The sequence below is a fragment of the Euprymna scolopes genome, chromosome 5 (genome assembly GCF_053919585.1).
Source record: "Euprymna scolopes isolate OS-2025 chromosome 5, ASM5391958v1, whole genome shotgun sequence".
NCBI lineage: Eukaryota > Metazoa > Mollusca > Cephalopoda > Sepiida > Sepiolidae > Euprymna > Euprymna scolopes.
This window is the reverse complement of record NC_136486.1, coordinates 133072273-133088316: the sequence shown is the minus strand read 5'-3', so window position 1 is coordinate 133088316 and position 16044 is coordinate 133072273. Positions and strand designations below refer to the sequence as shown.

At 37.0% G+C, this 16044-nt stretch overlaps 1 protein-coding gene across 2 annotated transcripts in view; it reads right to left on the bottom strand.

The window, feature by feature from the left end:
- LOC145276978 (tetraspanin-3-like) overlaps positions 1–16044 on the bottom strand; it is a 59869-nt gene that overhangs the window by 9315 nt on the left and 34510 nt on the right. For both annotated transcript variants that reach the window (XM_080128546.1, XM_080128545.1), the window contains exons 3-4: positions 11374–11448; positions 9029–9127 (exon numbers count right to left, since the gene is read on the bottom strand). In XM_080128546.1, the coding sequence (XP_079984672.1) occupies positions 9029–9127; positions 11374–11448 (174 nt within the window). The remainder of the gene's footprint in view (positions 1–9028; positions 9128–11373; positions 11449–16044) is intronic.

Here is a 16044-nt window from a genome sequence, read left to right as displayed (position 1 = left end):
AAAAAAAAAGCAACAAGTATTCATTTTGATCAAACAACATTTTGGGTTTCACATTCTAAAGAATGTAACTACAATATTCTACTCTATAACTTAACATTGCCATTACTTTTTAATTGCTGCAATTGGAAATGCTAGTATGCTTCAAGGTGTTAAATACAAATTTCCCAAAATTTCAATTAAATGTCACTCGACTCATCTCATGCTACCGAATTATTGGCGAGTACATCTTTGAGCTCTCATCCTAATAAATTCACTATACATTTTTTTAATAGCGTTATGAACTGGGTACAAAAAAAAATACTGTTCCTCATTCAATCCTGATAACATTAAGCACAAACAAACCAAGAAATATGATCCAGTTATAGTCAACTAACGTACTTCCTAACTTCTGGTGTGTTTGCTACTAGAAGCGGCAACAAGGCAAATCAGTTCCTTCGCTTATTGTTCTTCAGTATTTCTACTATGAGGTGATTAACTGAAATAAAATAAAATGCAAGAAAAGGACAAAGGAAAAAGTACATGCACAGGAGAGCATTAAAAAAAAAAAAAAAAAAAAAAACTGATTTGCCTTGTCACTGCTTCCATTAGCAAACACACCCGAAGTTAGAAAGTACATTAGTTGACTATTACCATGATTCCTATCTATACAAATAAGCATAAATCATAAATTTTTTTTCTATAAATCAGAGGGGGGCTAGGTGACATTGAGGAAGCTTGAAGCTCTACCTAAAATGTTTCAGCTTTAAATTTTGATGACATTTTAACTATAAACAAAATCATAAAGATTCAGAATCTCAATCATTTTACAAAAAAAACTTAAAACAGAAATCATTTAAGCTCAATTTGCAGTTTCGATAGTTTTGTAGGAAGGAGTCTCAGTATTTTAGCTTATCCAGAGACAGGTATCCCACCTAATGGTTATATATCAGACATTAATCAAAGAATCAGTTTTACATTTACCAAATTTTATAAGAGATCCTTTTTTCTTTTTCCTTTGGAGAGGGAGGGGTAATTTTTAGAAATAAAAATTGCCATTAAAAAACAAAACAAAATTCATTTCTGAGTCTCAAAATGCACTTCAATTCTAACCTAATGGCCAAAAAGTTTATGTATTTAGTTGCCTCCTCCACACGGGCAAATTTAGACACAAGGTTGATTTTAATTATAAGGACAATCTATAAGGGCACTGGATTGGAACAAAAGTAAAAATTGTCTCAACTTTAAAGGATCTCATACTGACCAAGGTAGCCTCAGAACAGATACTACACTCCACAAACAGCCAAAAGGCCAATAAGTGTTACTGAAAATGTTATACCAATATTATTTAATAATGGAATGACAGGTGGGTGCAGTTTGGTTTCTGGCTAAACAAAGATGGATTATCTGACCATGAAAATCAAGCACAATACCATCCAAGTCAACAAACGGGATCTCCCCATGAATGAACACTAGATGCTAGCAACAACAGCACCTCTCAAAGTCTTCACTATGGTATAGATGGTAGTGTCAGAGCTAGTTGACCAATTGAAAATCAAGGAGGAATCTGCATCAGGATCTGTCATACTCTAGTCATCTGCATGTGTCAAGTAAAGATATGTCAGGTACAGGAACATAAATTAATGGAGTGAGAGTGACCATATTGCTTTTGCATTACTTTGTGTATTCAGAGTTAAACTGACTTTGTAATTAACCACTGAGCCCTGTTATGTATCAGGGGTAAAATCTGACAAATTCTAGATTAACGTACAGCTGCAACCAACATGGACTTCATACAAACCAGATAATCCAGAGGCATCATCTTCGGGAGCACTATGTAGACGTCAGGCTCACTTAACATCTGCGGCAAAGTCGCTATGTATAGAATGTGGCTCAAATCATGTTAGAATCAAAGATCTATCAGACTATTGTGAAACTATTTGTACAGCTGAATAATTGCTGCCAATGAAGGAGGTAGAGCAAAGATTAAAAGTCATGTAAACTAAAATACTCCACTAGATCTTGATTGGTTGGTTGTTTTTGTTTTATGGCATATCAACCATTTTCGGGTTATTTAATGCCGAATCCAAAGATTTTGAAGAAAAAAAAATTTTAATAGAATATATTTGTTGTTTTCAAGTCAGTTTCTATTTAACCCATAGTTGGAACCCTAACAGGTACTACCACTCCGGGTCAGAGTGGACCTGGGAGCAATGGTAATTAAAGGGTGGCTCCACACTCCCCAAAGCCCGCAAGCTGGGGCCTCACCACTGGATATAGTTTAAGGTCATATCCAGGACCACTAGATCTTGGAGTTACACTGTTTGACCAAGTTTGTAATTCCAGCATTCCAAGGTACCATGGTATCGCACAGGTCAAGGGAGAATGATGCTTTAAATGGTTCAGACATGCGTTAATGGCAGATGAGGAGTCTTTAGTTTTGCTTTTAAACTTGAAGGCAGTGAAAAACAGGTGATGGCCAGATACTCTTCACAATGATCTCAAAACTCAACCTTCATTCAAGGCAAGCCTGTGATCAGGCCAAGTGGAGACACAAATCCATTATCGTATATCCTGTTATAGCTTGGAACTATAAACAAAGAAAAAGACTTGTAATATTTTATGGTTGGTTGGTTGGTTTGTTTATTTAACCAGCATATCGACCTTCATTGGGTCATTTAATGCTGACGATCGTTTTGGTTCATTTTTTTCATAGTCTTTGTTTAGTACTTTTTCTTTTCTCTTTTTTTTTATTGGGAACAAAATTATCTATTTTAGTTGAAAGTTTTTTTTTGTTTGTTTGTTTGTTTTTTTAAGGCCTTGATGTTATATTTTTTGGTATAGTTGGATCTCTCAGAAATGAGAGAATGTTGTCTGTGCGGGTGTTTTTAAAAATGTCTTTCATATTGTTGGATTTTAGGTGGCGATTTCTCCGAGGAGCATAGGCTCCACATTCCACAAAGATATGTTTTGTTGTGTAGGTCTTCTAGCATGTTAGGCATTGTGGTGGTTGCTCTTGCCTAAGTATGTAGGAGTGAGTAAAGTTTGTGTGGCCAATGTGTGTTCTGGTTATAACCACTTGTTCTTTTCTTGATTTTTGTGGGGATGGTCCCCATTCTCCTAAGGTGGGTTTAATCTGGAAGAGCTTGCTATTTGTTATTCCAGTGCTGTTGCCATTTTGCATAGAACAGTTTATTGATTTTGTATTTTAAGTCTAAAGAATATTGATGGGTTCAGGGTTTCGGTTTAAAGCTGATTTGGCTGCTAAGTCTGCTCTTTCGTTACCTTTCACTCCGATATGGCTTGGAATCCAGCACATGATTACCTCTTTGTTGGTAGTCATAGAGTTTAGTCTGTTCAATAGTTTGGTGATTAGTGGGTTCTCCAGCTTTATATTGTTCAATGATGATATAACAGAGAGTGAATCTGAGAAGATTATAAACTTCTTGTGTTTGTTTTTTTGTTAGAATGTTGAGAGCAAGGTCGATAGCACAAACTTCTGCGGTGAAAATGGAGCTTTCAGTTGGTAGTGTTTTCTGGTGAGTTATTCCATTCAGAACAGCTGCACATGCTGTCCTGTTGTGGTCCTTAGAGCCATCTGTGTAGATGTGCAGATGATCATGGTAATCTAAAAGTATGTTGTGGAATTTTTCTGGTAGGTGTTGTGGGTGGGTTTTGCTTTGGGAGTTTACTTAGTTTGAAGATCATTTTGGGTTTTTTTGGATATCCAAGGTGGCATTTCAGACAGATTATGTTCATGGATATTTTGGGTTGTTATCTCTGATTCTTGTAATATGGTTTTCATTCGTAGGCTGAAGGATTTCATAGCCTTTTCTTTTGCTTCGAATAGTTCACTGTATCTTGGATGGAATGTGTCATTGTATGCAGGGTTGTTTGGGCACGATTTTAGTTTAGTATAGTATTGGGTAGCTAATTTATGGCTTCTTATATCTGCTGGTATCTCATTGGCCTCTATATGTAGACTTTCCACTGGAGACGTCCTGAAGGCTCCCAGTACCAGTCTCAGCCCTCTGTGGTTTAGTGTCTTTAAGTAAGTTCTTCTAGCCGACCGATAAATGAAACATCCATAGTCAAGTTTTGACCTGATCAATGACTTGTATAATTTCAGGGTTTTTTGATCTGCACCCCATTCTGTGTGGGCTATAGCGTGTAGCAGCTGCAGTCTTTTATTGCTGTTTGTTTTAAGGTTCTTAAGGTGGAGGATGAATGTCAGTTTTTTATCAAATATCAAACCTAGGAATTTATATTCGGATACAATGGGAATTTCTGTATTTTCAAGTTTTAAACAAGGGTTGTTATGGAGTTTCCTCATTTGGCAAAAGTATACAAACTTGGTTTTTGTTTCAGAAAATTTAAATCCGTTTTCTATTGTCCACGTTTTTAATTTATTTAGGCATTGTTGGAGTTTGCGCTCTATGGTATGTATATATTTTGACCTGCAATATATCAGGAGGTCATCCACATAAAGATCTGTCAACACTGGGAGTTAGGCATTTTGTTATGTTGTTTATTTTAATGCTAAACAAGGTTACAGATAATATACTCTCTTGTGGGACTCCCTCTTCTTGGATGTTGGTGTCTGAATAGGTTGATCCAATGTGGACTTTAAATTTGCGATCTGATAAGAAACCCTTTATAAATTGTGGTTGTCTGCCTTTTAGATTGAGGTTGTTAAGATTTCATTATTCCAAATTTCCAGGTAGAGTCGCATGCTTTCTCCAAGTCAAAGAAGATTGCAGAGAGGTGCTCGTTCCTTATAAATGCTTCTCCTACAGCTGTTTCTAGGCAAATCAGGTGATCAAGTGTACTTTTTTGTTATGGAAGCCGCACTGTAGGTTAGAGATAATGTTGGATTCTAAGTACCACACTAGTCTCATTAACTATTCTCTCCATTATTTTACAAACAACTGGTTAGTGAAATTGGTCTATAGTTTTGCGGGTTTGAGTTTTCTTTTCCTGGTTTGGGGATTGCTATTATTGTCGTTAATTGCCATATATCTATCCATATTTTGTTAAAGATTTTTTAATAGGAGTTTTAGTGTTTCAGTAGGTAGTTGTCTCAGGAATTCGTAGTGAATTTCATCTGGTCCTACAGCAGTGTTATGGGATCTTCTGATGGCATATTCTAGTTCAGTTAGTGAAAGGAGTTTATTATAGTTTTCAAGGTTTTTTGATTTGAAGTTGAGTTTATGTTTCTCTGCATTTTGTTTGATTGTTGTAAATTTTGTACTGTAGTTTTGGTTAGAAGAATTTTGTGAAAAAGTTTCAGCTAATAAGTCTGCTATATTTTTTTCATCAGTTGTGCTAGAATCATTTATGACGAGGTGTTTGATTGGTATGAATTGTTTACCTGCAATTTTTTAGATCATTTCCCATATTACTCTTGGAGGAATTCAGTTTGCTCACATAATTTTGCCAGCATTCTTTTTTTTTCTGTTCTTATAACTACGGGCTTTAGCTCTGTTTTGCTTGTATTCTATAAGATTTGGAGTAGTACGTTGTTTCTGGAATTTTTTTAGAGCAGCTTTCCGTAACTTGATAGCTTGTTAACATTTAGTGTTGAACCAGAGTCTTGTGTTTATTGGTTGTTGAGGTTTTTGGGATGCACTCATTTGCTATTTCTATTAGTGTTTTCGTAAAAGATTCAACTGTGTCATGGATAGTTTCGATGTGACAACAATCTACTTTTGCATCTTTCCTTGAATATTTGTCACTTGGCCTTGTTTAGGTTCCATTGTGGAGGTTTTTGATTACTGGGTTCGGGGGTTTTGATTAGAATTGGGAAGTGGTCGCTGCCACAGGTATCGTCATGCACACTCCAACTGAAATCCAAATATATTTTGGGGTCACACATACTTATATCAATGGCGGAGTAATTTCCATTAGCTGGACTGATGTATGTGGGTGAACTGTTGTTAAGTAAGCATATATTGTTTTCATTAATGATTTCTTACATTGTTCTGCCTTTTTTGTTAATGTCCTTACACCCTATTAAAGTCACTTAACAGGATGAAGGGTCTGGGCAGTTGATCGATTAGTTTTTTTCAATTCGTCTTTGTCTATATCTTCATTTGGTAGTATATATGTAGAGCATACCGTTATAGTTTTGTGCAGAGTGACCTTGATGGCAATTGCTTGGATATTTGTGGTGATATTTACTTTACTGTGGGGGGGGGGGGTCGTTTCGGATCAGAATTGACACAATCGTTTCAGCCTCATCTCTCCGAGAATGGAGATTCTCCTTCAGGTCCTGTTTAGTTAGTTTAATTAGGTTTTCCTTTAATGTCTCCACTAGTAACTTTAATTCTTTCATCAATTCAGTTAGGTTGTTTTGTACCGTCTTGTTTCGAGATCGGGCTATTCGTAGTTTTTGCTATACTTGCATATGTTGGGGAGTCTGGTGTGCCCTCAACTAGTTTTCTTGCCTCTGGATATGGCAGATTTCTGGTATGTTTGATTTTTGTTATTAGTTTTTCCTTCTTCCAAACTTTGCATTCCTTTAAATCAGCTGCATGGTTTTGTTTGCAGTTTGCACATTTTGATGGTAATTCGCAGTTTATGTGTTCCCCAATTCAACCACAGTTTTTGCATGTTGGTGGTCTGGTGCATCTATCTTTGTGGTGGCCGAATTTATGGCAATTGTGACATCGTAATGGGTTTGGAATATAAATTTCTACCTTTTCTATTATATAGCCAATTTTTATTTCTGTGGGAGGTTTGGGGGTATTGAAGTTTAAGATGTAGATGTTCGTTGGAATCATTTGGTTATTTTCTTTTTAATGTTTGTTCTGACTTCTGTGTCTTCTTGCTCCTTTAAGTTATTTTTAATTTCTTCTGGCGAGCAAAGTGTAAGTTCTGGGCTCTTTATCACACCCTTTGAAGAGTTCAAGGTGATGTGGGGGTAGGCTTTTATTTTGAGGTTGTGGATGTGGTTTTGATTTAGGAGTGTATTTGCTGAGAGTTTATTTGGTACTTCTATAAGGAGGGTGTTGTTAGTTTTTGATTTGCGTAGTTTCGGTTATACATCTGATTTCTTTTTCGATAATGAATGGGACAGTTTGGTGATTGGAGTACTGCTCTCCATAGATTCTAAAACAATGAATCTTGGGAATATTCTATGATTATCTAATTCTATATCTGAGTTAGATTCATCTTCACTTTCTGGATGGGGTCTTTTGATTTTTTTGGAAGCCATAAATTATTTTTTTTTTTTTCCTTCAACCTTGCTCCCCACCCTCCTTGGAGCCCTAAGTTGGGAGATGGTGGAGGGGGGGGGCATTTGTCCAAACACCTAGGGTGTACAAGGATGATATACTCACATAGTGGGTGTATCTGCTTATGACAGTTTCTTTATTTACTTGGACCCAGCAAGTTATAATAAAGGGATGTTGGTAGCATCAGGTTTCACTATTTGATTGGCCCTTGCCATCTAGTATCAGTATGGCTTTTTTTTTTTTTAAAAGGTGTTTATGTGTGATGTATTTATATTTCTCCTTTTGTGAGGGTTTACCGTTATTAGGGCTTGGCATGATTGATTGGGTCGGGCCTTCCCGACTGCCCGTCTAGCTGAAGGACCAAAGTGGAGTGTTGTAGGCTCATGGCCACTTGGATCAGAGTCATGAGGTACTCAGCCACCAGGATCCCGTTCTAGAGCATTACGAGTCACCACTCAGTCAACAGCTGGCCCCATTGAGGGATTTTTACTCTCTGCAGGGGAGTAGTCGGTGTATTCTAATGCCCCACCGACGGGGTTGCGAGGTAGGGAAGGAAAAGGAAAAAGGGAGGGGAAGAGGGTTTTTGTTTTTGCAGAACATAAGTTTTACAAAAGAGAATAGAAAACAAAAACAGAAAATCAATGTAGGTGCATTTCGTCTCAGGAAGCCAATAGACAGCCTGATCAGGTAGCAGCAAATAATTTATGGTGAAAGTTAGATTTTATACCAACAAATTGAGATAGCTACATTAATTTGAAAATTAAATTTCATTGTTGCCCCCACCCCTTTTTTTTTTTTTTTTTAAATAGTTAGTCGCATTTTTTTTTTTAATTTTGTTAGGGTAAATTTGAAAATTTTAGAAAACCCAAGTAATGTTGTAGAATTTTTATTGAATGAACAATCATAAAATGGTTGCATACATTAGTTTCCTAGATGTAAATCTAATGAAACCTGTGTGATTATTAAATAGTGCTCAATGGAGGACAGAGCTGGTATATAGCCTGTTTATTATACAAACATACATGTTTCAATGGAATTTCAATTCAAAGAGATTTCCTCATCAGACTAAAAAGGGGATTAAATTGAAACGACAATCCAGGTTATATTTGTTTTATAAAAACTCTTCAGGTGTCAAAGCTCTGAAAGGAAAGAGGGATATATAGTTTGTAAATGGACAGTAGGTTTTGGAGAGAAGTATGGTGAGAAGAGGAAGTAGGGGTGGGAGTACGATCCCGTGTGGTCAAGCTGTCGCAGCAGGGAGGTATTAACTTCATTTTAACTTGGTTGTTTACTGGCCATCCCCTCCTTTCCTCACCTCTCTACAAAACCTCTACTGTCCACATTTACAAACTATACACCCCCTTCCTTTCAGAGCGTTAACACCTGATTATATTTTATAAAAAACAAATGTAATCTTGATTCTCATTGATTGCGTCCCCTTTTTTAATCTGATGAAGTAGTCTCCAAATTTAGAATCTTACTGAAACATGTATGCACATATAAACATTACATTATATATATATATATATATATATATATATATATATATTAGTAGCATTTCTGCATGTACAATTCTCCTAGAGTCCACATCACTGAACCGTTCATAACCAAATCTGAAATTATCTCCAACCTAGAGATGATGCACAACATTTTTCAAGATCAAGGTGAAAAGTTAAAGTTAGGACTTTCCTAAGGGTGGATGCCACTGAAAGTCTTAACTGAAAAATTTCATTTAAAATATGTTTTCTAAAAAATTTAAAAATTGGATTCGAGAAAAAAAAAAAAAAAAAAAATGTTAATCTATTTCTGATATTTACCTCCTTCTGAACATAATCCATTTGATCATGATCAATAGTTGCGCTTGTGTTATATCTAGTCATTGCAGTTTGTAGACCATCAGAGACAGCAACCGTTACCTGAAATACATTGAAATTTCATTTTAGTTAGAGCATAATTTTAGCTACATAATACATTCATATGGCAAAAGTTAAGACGTCACACAACAGAACAAAATTACAAGATTCAAAAACCTTACAACTGAACATTAAATGCACATTTATTCAAAGTAAATCTCACATTTTCCTAACAGTTTAAGAATTTAGTAATGCCATTTTTAAGTAATCCTTTACTTGTATTTTGAAAACAAGTAATCACTTCTGCTTTAAATCAGTTTCATTCTTGAACTGCTTTTTTTTTCCAGATAATTATCCGAAACTAAGAAACAAATGTTGGAGAAGTCTGGCAATCATAGGTTATAATTTCACAATTTAGTTTGAATAAACTTGCTATGGAGAATTTTCTCTCCATTCTTTTTTTAATTATACTGTTGAAGTCTGTGGTAAGGAATCTCCTGATAAATTTTTTGAAATTTGAGTATATTACCCACTTTATGATAAAAGTGGGTTAGACTTTTCATTTTTTTTTTTTCCTCTTCATTTTAGTCAAATTTATTGTCCATCAGAGCACCCTCTTCTGTCTTGGCATTGTTCAATATCCGCTAGGTTTCAAAGCTGGTTATGTTCTTTTCTCCTCCTTGCAATCTCTTGCTCACAGAAGAATTGTGAGTATCTCTGCTCTATCAGGAGTTTCATGGCAAGTGTTCAACTGAGCTAACTTTGATTCCCATCCCCTACAAAATATTCACAACAATTGTCTAGCTACAACCACCATCAATAATTTCACTGTAGAACTGTATCATGGGTCTGCTTTGCAACTGACATTGTCTTCAAGTCCAATGTAAACAAGTTCTTGTTGAGCCATCCTCTCGAGTCAAATTCTACCCAATTTACACTACTGATTACTACAGTGTCTCGCTGACCACCTTGCAAGCAGTAGCAGTTTTTAAGTGGTCCCAATGCAAGTGGTTAGCACAAAAAAAAAAAAAAAAAAAAAAATTTTTTAAACTTACTAGGTATCCATTTGCTTAGTTTCCATCTTTTCCAATTGACAAATTTCATCTTTATTGCTTTTATTGACGGATCACTTATGGATCAAGGTTAATGTGATAGAATAATTGTCAATTGAAAGATTAAGGGCCTTAGAATTTTCGTAGACAATGGATGAAAACTCAGATCCAGAGAAAGTACATTTAGATGGAATGGCCAAGGTTCAGAAGTTTTGTTACTTTAGCGATAGCATTGGAGCACAGGGTGAAGCTGGTGCTATAGCTTCAGTTATTAGCTAACAAATTAACAGCATTAACGCTGTCTGTTAAGAAAAGTATATCAAACAGTGTAATGTATGAACGTGAAACCTGGCCAGTCAAGATCAAGAGGAGGGATACAAGAATGATATGATGCATGTGTAATGCAAGTCTTAAAGACAAGACTAAATTTGATCACTTCAGCGGAATATTAAATATGGATAGTATCCAAAGATGTGTGCAGAACATTACAGTTGGTTTGGTTATCTAAAGAGAATGGAGAGTGCTTGGATTAATGGATGTAGAACAGTTGAGGAGGCAGGAGCAGTTGGCAAGGGAAGAACAAGGAAAACAGAAGTGATAGATTTAAGAGAAAGTTATAAATAATAGTGTACCCAGAGAAAAATCTACTTTAAAATCCAAAAGTCCACACGTTGGCAAATGTTAAACTAAATATAAAGTTTAATATTTTGGATAAAAGTTTTGTGTTTTGTTACTCTTGTTCACGACCTAACACAGCATATTACCACTTGGATATGAAGTGGCTACTATTTGGGACCTTGTCTACAGGCGACCAAGGAATTGAGTAGAGGTGTTCAATTAGATTTAAACTTCTGTAAGTCAGTACAGTCAGAGAAACAGGAAGGGAATTCCAAAGTCTAGCAGTTTAAAGGAAGCTATTAGAATAGAAGGCTTTCCAGTATCTATAGACCTCTACAGTGAAAGGGTGGATTTGGCTGTTAGATCCTGCACTAACTCCTGACAAACCCGTCTATTAGATTCTAGACTTATTTTTGGACCCTGTCTAAGATGGAGAGACTAGTAGTAGAGGCACCAACCCAGACATAGCAATAATACTTCATGCAGAAGCAAAGGTGGCTTTGTAGAGATACAGAAGTTTTCTAATCAGTTTAATTCTGTAGATTGTGATTCTTGGTTTTCAATTTTTTTTCCAGAGCAACGATCATAGGTCCCATTAGCATCTTACAAAACACAATAGAAAGTGAAAAGTTTACTTACCTCATTTCTGTAGACGTAAGCCAGTAACCCAGCTGCTATTTCAGCAGTAAGGACGACAAGGAGTGCAATGAAATACTAAAAAGGGAAAATGAAACAATTTAAAAAAAAAAAAAAGAAAAAAAAGTTTATAAGACATTCTTAAAAATAAACTCACTTATGTCAAATACTCTAAGAATCATTGGCTTTCACTTGAATCCCATTAAAATTTACATACTGAACATACAAATTAGCAAAAATATACTGTTCACATTTTCACAAGGTGGGGAAGATTATATAGCAAACAAACATAATATACCGATTCTCCAAAGAAGGAACAAACAGAATGGTATAATAAACACTAATCCACATATCTAAAAAAAAGAGTAATGCCTGGAAGGATAAACAGAACAGAATACTACCTCTACCAAAGAAAATTTTTAAACAAGGTAATCTCTGGGAAAATGGTCTCATAACAGAGCAGTTAGATTAATCTCCAAAAGATTGGGATTCTTGGTTTTCTCAATCACTGATGAGCAAGGAAATTTCCTACGTCGCTTTCATTTGAAAAGTCAAGCACTCTGATGGTCATATCTGGAATCGACTGGAGATTTGCAAGATTTCCTTAGCCTGTGGAGTGGTGACACCACCCCTCTGGTTCCTTTTTGATGGATAGATAGGACAGTTTGAATTCTCAGCATGTGGGTCAGACTAGGTCTCTAGCTTGAGGAATTGTTTTGAGGTACAGTCAAAGGTTGAAGCATCAGTTAACACTTAGTTTAGAAAGAAAAACCTTAAAGGGTAAAAGTAAAGTATGATCCACTTACACTTTCTGTAAATCACCTAGAGGGCCTTTGTGTCTTCTGTCCTTATTTCTCTGGGACAAGGGTGGGGTTGCACTGGACTGGCAGATAAGCTTGGGAGATGCTCAACTGCCCAACTCGAGATGTCAGACATGCCAGAGACTGGCTTTCCAGCATTAAATTGACTAATCTGGAACCCTCCAGTCGATAGCTTTTACAAACTTTATTCTCAACCATTTGGTAGAAGGTAGTCGTAGGCTGAAGGATAAATCATCCTTTTTTAAATAATGCTGAACTGCTCTCAAGCTCTTTGGTTTAGTGACAGTTCTTGGTCTTCCAGAAAGAAATTCCATAAGGAATTAGTAGGGAAAGAGGCTGCTTACAATTTGCTCATTATGCAATTAAGAGGATCTGCTTCAAATGGCATTTGGCACCAGGTATAGATCATACTAACAGTTCTGACCAGGAACTGTTACACTTCAATGCTATACAACAGTTCCAAAAATGGAAGATTCACCCGAGTATCCCTGCTGCAACACTGAAAGAAAAACCTAATCACTTTCTTCCAATGCTGCAAACTCTGGTGATTCTAGAGGTAACTCAACAAGGTGGCAATTCATATCCATCCCAAGCAACCTATGCTGCTAAAAATATCCTAGTAAGCAATAATTGTGAAACCAGTGTGGTGGCAGACAAATTAAGTTTTTCACAATCCTGGCCATAGTGTGAAGGGTGGTGCAAATGTTTCATCTTAGAAAAGACCAAATCTTTTGCTGGTCAAGATCTGATCACGTTATTCAAGCACCAGCTGAAAAATTAAGATCAAATGCAAAAGAATAAGACTACATTCCGATTTTTAAAAAGTGTCATTCTCCAACTTAGTTTTTTTTTCTTTCCCACTCAGATTTCACTCCCATTTAGAGCTGCTTGTTTTTTGTTCTGAATGAACTGGAAAACAGTAGGTTGTCTATTATCTAGAAAAGATTAGTAGTCTTACTAATTAAAGATTTTTTCTTTTTTTGTTCTGTCTCCAGTTTAATTCCAGTAAATTCTTTGTAGATATATTTATGAAAAAATAAAATTTCAAACAAATTTGGGGTTATCTTGAGTAGAGCAACCCTTAGTATATTGTGGTGATTAAGATTCTAGTTAAGAGCAGGATTTACATTTATCTTGAACCAAGGATGATTAATGACCCCATTTCCTCACATTTTAATAACTTTGTGTTTAAAATTAGAAAATATATTTTCTCCAAACAATTCAAAGTGTAGTATTTGTTTTTAGCATCCCAACAGATAGTTTCATCATCATAACGGGCTCTTTGCCCGGACCAATGTGACTCTTCCTCTCCAGAGTTTCCGTGTCTTCCATCAGCTGCCTCAGATCTTCAGGTTCACAGTTGGCGTCATGTGCTATTTGCTGGATGTAAGTGGATCTAGGTCGTCCTTTGCTTCGCCTCCGTGTTGTGGAGTCCATAGCAATACATCAACCACCAATTCATGCTTGCTCCTTAGACCAGCAAATCATAGGCGCCTTTCTCTGATGGTATTAGATATAGCAGGTACGAGGGGCGTGCAATAAGTAATGCCATTGACCCACTTCCAGTTGTCTAATCTAGCTGAAATTTTGCATGTGCAATGATTTATTTCTCTACGGGTTAGGTGGCAAATTACAGCTCTGAACTAATTGTGGTTTCTGTTTTACAGGTGTTTGAACTGAGTCAGGTGTAAAATGGAGCCTGTTGAATGTAGAGCAGTGATCCGGTTTTTGTATTTGAAAGGTTAGGTTAAGTTGGGTTTTACGGCATATCAACCTTTTTTTCTTTTGGTTATTTAAGGCAGGGGTCCATTTTTTTTTTTTTGTTAGATATTTTAACTTATTCAGTCAGCCTTTTTGGGTCATTAGGTGGTTTGTTTTGTTTTTTGGTGGGGGTGAAGTTGGATCGGGTAAAATTATATTCTTTTGTATAAATTGGCTTTTTTTTTTTTTTTTTTTTTAGGAATGTTAGTATTTTGTTAGGATTGACTTTTTTTAAATAGTTCTTTCAAATTGTTAACGTAATAGTTCTGCCGGATATGCTCAAGGTTGCCACAATCCAAAAGAAAGTGTTTTACAGTAAAGGGTTCTTGGCATGCCACACATTCTGGAGGGTCTTTTTTTTAGCAGAAAGGAGTGGGTTATGTGTGCATGTCCTATGCGAATACAGGACAAAACTACTTCCTCTCTACACGATAGTATGTGTGTTTTTTCTTTTTTTTTTATATATAAGTGTAATGTGTTTGTATTTCTTTTTGTGGGGGTTTACTATTATTAGGGATTGTCATGACTAGCCAGTTGATCGGGTCGAGCCTGCCCGACCGCCCGTCTAGCCGAAGTAAGGGTCAAAGTGGAGTGTTGCTAACTCATGGCCATTTGGTTCCGAGGTCATGAGGTACTCAGCCACCAGGATCCCGTTCTAAGGCATTACGGGTCGCCACCTATGGCTAACAGGTGGCCCCACTGAGAGACTTTTACTCTCTGCAGGAGGGCAGTCGGGGTATTCTGATACTCCACCGACAGGGTCTGGGAGTGGAGGATAAAATAAAAACGAGAGGGAGAGAGAAAGGGAGAGGGGCTGTTTTTGGTTTTACAAAACAAAATTAAGTTTTACAAAAAAGATCAGAAAACAAAAAACGTCAATGTAGGTGCATTTTGTCTCAGGAAGCCAAAGGACAGTCTGATCTGGTAGCACCAGGTATTTGAAAGGACACACCACAGGAGACTTGATGAAATGAAAGAAACTTATGGTGATAATGCCCCATCATATGACCTTGTAAAACACTGGCATCGTGAATTCAAACATGGCTGGATGTCTGTGGAAACAGCTCCCAGACCTGGTTGCCCCCTTCTGCCATTAATGAGGCATCTGTCCAAGTTGAGGCTGCCATTTTGGAAGATCAGCGCATTACTATTCGCCAAATAATCCAAGATGTCAAGATTAGTACAGGGTCTGTAGGAACTATCATTCATGACCATTTGCATAAGGTGTCTGCCAGATGGATGCCCAGGTTGCTCACACTATTCCAGAAGTGAGAACACATTGAGTGCTCGAGGATGAATTTGGAGATGTGCCAAGAAGAGAAGTCAACGTTTTTCAAAAGACTGATTACACAGGATAAAATCTGGATCCATCACTATGATCCAGAGACCAAAGCCCAGTCAATGGAGTGGAAGCACTTGGACTCACCACCTCCAGAGAAGGGAAGGATGCAATCTTCTGCTGGCAAGGTCATGCTCACAGTCTTCTGGGACCAGGACAGAATAGTAATGACAGATTTCCTGGCAAAGGTTACCACAATTACAGGAGCCTATTATGCTTCACTTTTGAGGAAATTAAAGGAAGCTATCAAAATCAAGAGGCAGGGCAAGATCAGCAAAGGTACCCTCCTCCTGCAGGACAATGCTCCGGTCCACAACTCGCATGTCGCCAGATCAGAAGCACGGGTGTGTGGTTATGAAATCCTTCCCCATCCTCCCTACTCTCGTGACCTTGCACCCTGACTTTCACCTCTTCCCAGCCATGAAGTCGTTTTTGAAAGGAAAGTGTTTCCCAGATGATGCAGCCTTGATTTCTGAAGTCCCGTCGTGGTTGCAGGACCAACCTGGGGTGTTCTACAAAAACGGTCTCCAGAGCTGCATCAAACAATGGGAGAAATGCATAACTCTGGGTGGTTCCTATGTAGAGAAAGACTAATAACTGTGCCAACCAAGCATCGTTGCTCTACTGCTATGGGAAGTGGGTCAGGGATATTATTATTGCACGCCCCTCATAGGTTGCTATAAAGTTGCTGCTTCGTGGGATGATTTTGCCAAGATATATTTAATACTGTTCGTAGCATACGGGTGTATGTGC